Genomic DNA, 7,750 nt, shown 5'->3' on the forward strand with positions numbered 1-7,750 from the left:
CCATTAGGAAAACAAATTTTGTAAAACAGATTGGCCGAAATGTCCATCCCGCCTGGAGAAAACATCCAGACAATAATGAGATGTAAAAGTATGGACTGAGGACCACGTAGCAGCTTTGCAGATTTCCTCAATGGGCGTGGAACGGAGGAAAGCTACAGATGCTGCCATAGCTCTAATTCTATGTGCCGTGACAGAACCTTCCAGTGTCAGTCCGGACTGAGCATAGCAGAATGAAATGCACGCAGCAAGCCAATTAGATAGCGTACGCTTAGAAACAGGACGTCCCAATTTATTCGGATCAAAGGACAGAAAAAGTTGGGGAGATGATCTGTGGGGCTTAGTACGATCTAAATAGTAAGCTAAAGCCCGCTTACAGTCCAAAGTATGAAGAGCCTGTTCCCCGGAATGGGAGTGAGGTTTAGGGAAAAAAACAGGTAGAACAATAGATTGGTTGAGATGGAACTCAGAAACAACCTTAGGGAGAAACTTTGGATGTGTACGTAGAACCACCTTGTCGTGATGAAAGACAGTGAAAGGTGGATCAGAAACTAGTGCATGGAGCTCACTGACCCTCCTGGCAGAGGTAAGAGCAATAAGAAAAAGTACCTTCCAAGTGAGAAACTTGAAAGAGGTCGTAGCCAAGGGTTCGAATGGAGGCTTCATCAAGGCGGAGAGAACCACGTTCAGATCCCAGATCACCGGAGGTGCTTTGAGAGGTGGTTTCAGATTGAAAAGACCTCGCATGAATCTGGAGACTAGGGGATGAGCTGAAAGGAGTTTCCCCTGGACCGGCTCATGAAAGGCCGTAATGGCACTGAGATGAACTCTGATGGAAGTAGACTTGAGACCAGAAGTAGACAGAGAAAGCAGATAATCCAATAGAGGTTCCACTGCAAGAGACTTGGGGTCATAATGATGTAGGAGACACCAAGAAGAAAACCTCGTCCACTTTTGATGGTAACATTGTAGAGTGGCTGGTTTCCTGGAGGCGTCCAGGATGGAGCGAACAGGCTGAGATAGCAAAAGATCAGTTGAAGTCAGCCCGAGAGATACCAAGCTGTCAGGTGTAGAGACTGCAGGTTGGGATGGAGGAGGGTTTCCTGATCCTGTGTAAGCAGAGATGGAAACAGTGGAAGTAGAAATGGATCCCTGGAACTGAGTTGAAGTAGAAGGGAGAACCAATGCTGTCTGGGCCACCGTGGAGCAATCAGGATCATGGTGGCCCGTTCCCTCTTTAGTTTGAACAAGGTCCGAAGCATGAGAGGCAGAGGAGGGAAAGCATAAAGGAAGAGATTGGACCAATCCAGAAGAAATGCATCCGCTGCCAGACGGTGAGGAGAGTAAAGTCTGGAGCAGAATTGGGGCAACTGATGATTGTGAGGAGCTGCAAAAAGGTCCACCTGAGGAGTGCCCCATTGTGCAAAGATGGACTGTAGAGTCGATGGGTCGAGAGTCCATTCGTGGGGTTGGAGAACTCTGCTGAGCTTGTCCGCTAAGAAGTTCTGTTCTCCTTGAATATAAATCGCTTTCAGGAATAAGCGGCGCGAGGATGCCCAAGACCAGATTCTCTGGGCTTCCTGGCATAAGAGGCGAGAGCCCGTTCCCCCTTGCTTGTTGATGTAGTACATGGCCACTTGGTTGTCTGTGCAAATTAGAAGGACTTGAGGAAATAGAAGGTGTTGGAAGGCCTTGAGGGCATAGAACATTGCCCTGAGTTCCAGGAAATTGATGTGATGCTTCTTTTCCTGAGGAGTCCAAAGGCCCTGAGTTTGGAACTCGTTCAGATGGGCTCCCCATGCATAAGGGGAGGCGTCGGTGGTGATGACCAGATGATGAGGAGGCAGATGGAACAGAAGGCCCCTGGAGAGATTTGAGGATATCAACCACCATTGCAGAGACTGACGAAGAGACGATGTCACAGATATGTGTCGTGAGCAAGAGTCTGTCGCTTGAGACCACTGGAGAGCCAGGGTCCATTGGGGAGTGCGCAGGTGAAGCCGTGCCAGGGGTGTGACATGAACTGTGGAGGCCATGTGACCCAAGAGAATCATCATCTGCTTTGCAGAAATGGAGTGCTGGGACAGCACCTGCTGACAGAGCGATTGGAGGTTGTGAAGACGGTTGTCCGGCAAGAAGGCTCTCATCTGGACCGTGTCCAGTACCGCTCCAATGAATTGAAGTCTCCGTGTAGGAAGAAGGTGAGACTTGGGTATATTGATTTCGAACCCCAGGAGTTGCAGAAAAAAGATGGTCTGGTTGGTGGCCTGAAGAACAGTCTGAGATGAAATGGCCTTGATTAACCAATCGTCCAGGTAGGGAAAAACCTGAAGATGGTGGGAGCGCAGAAATGCTGCCACCACTACCAGACATTTGGTGAACACTCTTGGAGAGGAGGCAAGACCGAAGGGGAGCACTCTGTATTGGTAATGACAGTGATTGATCATGAAGCGAAGGTACTGTCTGGAGGCCGGATGAATTGGAATGTGAGTGTAGGCCTCTTTGAGATCGAGAGAGCATAGCCAGTCGTTGTGATCGAGGAGAGGATAAAGCGTAGCTAGAGATAGCATCTTGAATTTTTCTTTGACCAAACATTTGTTGAGATCTCGCAGATCTAGAATTGGTCTGAGGTCTCCTGTTTTCTTGGGGACTAGAAAATACCGGGAGTAGAATCCTTGCCCTCTTTGGTCCAGAGGAACTTCCTCTATGGCGTTCAGAAGCAGGAGGGACTGAACCTCCTGACAAAGGAGGGCAGATTGAGGAGTGTGCAAAGCAGACTCTTTTGGTAGACTTTGGCCCGGAAGGGTGTGAAAGTTGAGAGAGTAGCCGTGGCGGATGATGTTGAGGACCCATTGGTCCGAAGTGATAACTTCCCATCGGCTGAGAAAGAAAGACAGACGTCCTCCTATCGGTTGAGGGAGGAGAGGAGAAGGTTGAACGCTGGCTATGCCCTCGAGAATCAAGTCAAAAGGGCTGAGTCGATTTTTGTGGAGGAGGCTGCTTAGCTGGTTGTTGCTGCTGAGGTCTAGGTGTTTGCCGCTGCTGTTGACGCTGCCTCCTAGGTTGCTGAGTGGAAGGCTGCAAGGGGCGAGCCACAAAACGCCGCTGATAGGCCGTTTGCTGTCTGAATGGCCGTGAAGGTGGAGGTTTCTTCTTGGTCTTAAGAAGGGTATCCCAGCGGGTTTCATGAGCCGAGAGCTTCTGGGTCGTTGAGTCCATAGAATCTCCGAACAGCTCATCCCCTAAACATGGGGCATTAGCCAACCGGTCTTGATGATTAACATCAAGCTCAGAGACTCTGAGCCAAGCCAAACGGCGCATGGCTACAGATATGGCTGTTGCTCTAGAGGTAAGCTCAAAAGTGTCATATATAGACCTTACCATGAATTTCCTGAGCTGGAAAAGAGCTGAAGAGCACTGATGGAAAGCCTCACGATTCCCCACAGGAAGGTACTGCTCAAAGGAAGCCATGGTGGTAAGGAGATGCTTTAAATAAAACGAAAAATGAAAAGCATAGTTACCAGAACGATTAGCAAGCATCGCATTCTGGTAAAGTCGCTTACCGAATTTGTCCATGGCTTTACCCTCTCTGCCAGGAGGGACAGAGGCATAGACACTAGCTCCTAAGGACTTCTTGAGGGTGGATTCTACAAGAAGAGACTCATGAGAGAGCTGTGGTTTATCAAAACCAGGAATAGGGATTACTTTATAAAGGGAATCCAATTTGCGAGGGGCTCCCGGGATAGTAAGAGGAGTCTCCAGATTCTTGTAAAAGGTCTCCCTCAGGATGTCATGCAAAGGGAGTTTCAAGAATTCCTTTGGAGGCTGGTCAAAATCAAGAGCGTCCAAAAAAGCTTTGGACTTTTTAGACTCGGCCTCCAAAGGAATGGAAAGAGATTCACACATATCTCTTAAAAAAGAAGAGAAAGAGGTGGAATCAGGTTTGGAGGAAATATCCTGCAGAACAGGCTCGTCCTCCTCTGATGAACACTCCCCTTCTGACTGAAGAGGTTCTTCAGAGTCGCCCCACAGATCAGGGTCTCGAACATGGGGACCACGGTCCCGAGACTCAGGGGTGGATGGTTCTCGGTGTCGGGACTTCTGTACCGACTTACCCGACCTCACCGACGCGGTACCGGGCGATGTTATCGGTCGCACCGGAGCCGATGTCTGTACCGATTGGTGATGAGACCTAGGCTCCGGGGCGAGGACAGGCATCGATGCCGATGAGGTCAAGTGTACCGGTACCGAAGGAGTGGATGGTGACAATACCGACTGTTCCACGATCGGTACCGGTTGCTCAGTGGGGACCGATACCGGAGGGCTCGGTGTCAGGAGAGCTGGAAGGAGTTGTTTGAGCTGTTCCTTCAGCTGTACCTGCAAGATGGCCGCAATGCGATCATCAAGGGAGGGCACCGGTACCGCTTTTTTCTTCTGCGGTACCTGCGGTGCCGCTCGACGCCCCGGAGATGAGGAGCCCGATGTCGAGGGACTCACCTCAATAGGGGCGGAGCGCTTCCGCTGGCGCCTCACGGTCGGCAGGATTGGACTCTCTGCAATGGAGACCGGAGGACGTTCCAGCGGGGAAGGCTTCTTAGCCGGCTTACCTGCATGCTGCGACGTCGACGCGGTATCGCGTGGCGTCGATGAGGTGGGTGCCGACGAAACAGGTACCGAGACCGGCGCCGAAGACGCGAGGTCGGACATGTCGGTGCCGAAAAGCAGTCTCTGCTGTATCTCTCGATTTTTGAGAGTCCGCTTTTTCAAAGTGGCACAGCGGGTGCAGGTAGAGGCCTGATGTTCCGGACCCAGACACTGAAGGCACCAGTTGTGCGGGTCTGTCAGGGAAATAGGCCGTGCACACCGCTGGCACTTCTTGAACCCGGGCTGGGGGGGCATGAACGTAAAAACGGCTTCTGCCAAATCGAAGGCCTAGGCCTCGATGATGGCAGTAGGCCCCGCCGGGTCAAATCAAGAAAACTTGACAAAAACAAGAGAAAATTTTTTTTTTTTTTTTTTTTTAAGAAAGAAAAAAGGAAGGGCAAAAAGAACCCGAAAAAGTTTACGCGAGCGGGAAGGCGAATGAAAAAAATATTTCAACAGCCGTTGAAAATGCGACTTCTTAGCTCCGCGGAAACTAAGAAACTGAGGGACCGCGCTTCGGGGTCGGGCGGGAAGGCACTCGCGCATGCGCGGTGCGGTCTCTAGAACTTTCCAAGTTCTTAGAGTGCAATCACTCTAAAAGTGTCCGTACCGGGGCTCCGTCGGTGCCGTCACCCATCAGTCAAGAATATGCTGCCTGCTTGTCCTGGGATAATGCACATGTTTCGGCCTAACCGGCCTGCTTCAGGAGTCTTGTGAGACCTCGACGGGTGTATTAGAAAAATCGTACAATATATAAAGATACACGCACCCTCTAAACGCAGCTGCTAAATATGTAGTTGTAAAGCAGTGAATGTCACAACCACCACAGTAAAAACTGGCCACAGTAAAAACCTCTATCACAGCTTAGTAAAAGGGGAGGCTTATGTGCTTCACCATAGCTGGCTAAAGTTAAGTGCTGAATATCACACTTACTATGATTTCACCAGCTCCCGTAATCCTGGAAATTCAATGGCCCAGCATTAAGTTTTTGTGTATAACACTGGTAGCAGTTAAGTAAAATGCTGAGCACTGCTGGCTGAATATCGGAAACCCCCCCCCCCTTGATACCATGGGGTAAAGCTAGAGAAATCATCTGTTTAGTGACATTATTTAGCCTTCATCCAAATAACTCGTATGTTTAGTTAGGCCTCCTGAACAGCAATCTTAAATATCCCTGGATTCTATATATGGCATTCAGATTTCAGCATGCTCCTGAGATGCGCACACAACTTAATTAACTAATGAGCTCATAAGCATCAATAGCAGTTACTGACATTAATCAGCAGTGATTAAATTTGTGCATGCAGCTGGCTGCGTGCTGTTCTATAATGCCAGGCAGCTATATCCCATAGCACATATATCAAAGGGGGCGTGACCATAGGAAGGGCATGGGTGTGTCAGCAGAGTTCCAAAAAGTTGCGCGCATTGGTACTAAATAATTTATCAGCGCGCCCAACTTGGGCTCCAGCATTTACACCAGGTTTCAGCAGGACTTGGTGCCAAGCATGAGTCTATAAAGGGTATACAACTAGAGAATGACATGGGACCAAATTTTCCCTGTACCCGCAGGATCTCTCTAGCCCCTTCCCGTCCCCATAAGCTCTGCCCTCATTTGCACAAGCCTCGAACACTTTAAAATCATAAGCGTTCGAGGCTTGTGTGGTTAAGGCAGAGCTTGCAGGAATGGGACAGGGACATAACTCGTGGGGCCAAAGATAGAGAGATCCCACAGGGGCAAATTTACCTTTTATAGAATTGTGCTTAGTGTCGATCTTCTCCAGCACCCATTTTTGAGTGCCATTTATAGAATCCGGCCCATAGCGCTGTTTTGGTGACTGGATGGATAGCACTGGTATGGATGATGGATATTCAGCACATCTGGCTATATAGTGTCGTGCCTAGTGCCACTGAATATCTCAAATAAGTTAAACAGCAGCTAGAAATACGCTCCATCATTATTCAAAATATCCATAAGCAGTCATTGCAAGCAGTATGAAAACCTAAATATTTTAAGTCCACAACGTTTGCTTTTTTTCTACTTTCTCCCAACAGAATATGAACTGCCCTATCGAATGCTTCATGCCTTTAGGCATTCAGGCGGATGTAGAACCTAAAGGAGGAAAATAAACTCAACAGTCATCAAATAAAAAAAATGAAAAGGGAAAAGAAGATTTTCACAGATCCACCCTTCCTCGAGTGATGCCAGTGAAGACGGATCACCAGGAACGGCCCGTTCTCTGGAGTACTCTTCCCTGCTCTCAGCTTTATTCTCAGCTTCTCACGCGTCACTCAAGTTTCACCTCTCCTCAGACTGTTTTATTCAGTGTTTGATACCATTCAGTATTTCTTTTTTTAAAAAAAGTAAAAATAACTATTTTGACCAATGGATCGTTAGGATGCAGGTAGAGGTATAAAGTTTTGTTTTAAGTAAGGGCACAAAGAATGTGAGGGATTAGGGAAAAGGGGCAGAGAAAATGCCCATGGGTCCAAAAGCAAAATGTGTAATTTTTAACAGAGATGATACTACTTTTGATTTTAATCTTAAGAGTCCAAACACTTAGCTTTGCATCTGACTTTCTCTGCAGGCGACAATAATTTAGGAACTGCATTCCCACGTCACTGCGATATTTAACTATGCACAACCCTAATTCTCTTCTACACGGTGATTCCTATTAATTTTCCTGCTGTTGTTATGTGTTATTTATCAATTCCCCCCCCCACCCAGTGTTTTTTTTTTTGATTGATAAGTAATGGCAATGAAGAGACCCAAGCCTTGCAATTGATATAGGAAAATTTGGTGTAATTATGGTCGGTTATTTTTATACTATACATGCCAAAGCTTTACTACTGTGTGGAAAAGATAACTCTTCTTTTAATAAAAAGATTTACAAACCCATGAAGTTTGTTGTTCATTTTATGGAATGCCACGCTTAAACACAAACATTCTGCTTAGAAGAAAATATATCCTACCTTACTATCTCCTGCTAAAATACTTAGAGCCTATTTTACAAAGCCGTGGTAATGATGCTGCACTTTGATGCATTTACCGCAGCAGCACAGACCTGAGTGCATTTCTTTTAAACTGTCTTTCTCATACCTTAATCACAGT

At 47.6% G+C, this 7,750-nt stretch overlaps 1 protein-coding gene across 9 annotated transcripts in view; it reads left to right on the top strand.

Moving 5' to 3' along the window:
- FN1 (fibronectin 1) overlaps positions 1 to 7,537 on the top strand; it is a 361,029-nt gene extending 353,492 nt beyond the window's left edge. For all 9 annotated transcript variants that reach the window (XM_033945944.1, XM_033945938.1, XM_033945939.1 and 6 more), the window contains one exon: positions 6,694 to 7,537. In XM_033945944.1, the coding sequence (XP_033801835.1) occupies positions 6,694 to 6,768 (75 nt within the window). In that variant the 3' untranslated portion in view covers positions 6,769 to 7,537. The remainder of the gene's footprint in view (positions 1 to 6,693) is intronic.
- Positions 7,538 to 7,750: the final 213 nt, after the last annotated feature.

The sequence above is a fragment of the Geotrypetes seraphini genome, chromosome 5 (genome assembly GCF_902459505.1).
Source record: "Geotrypetes seraphini chromosome 5, aGeoSer1.1, whole genome shotgun sequence".
Lineage (NCBI taxonomy): Eukaryota > Metazoa > Chordata > Amphibia > Gymnophiona > Dermophiidae > Geotrypetes > Geotrypetes seraphini.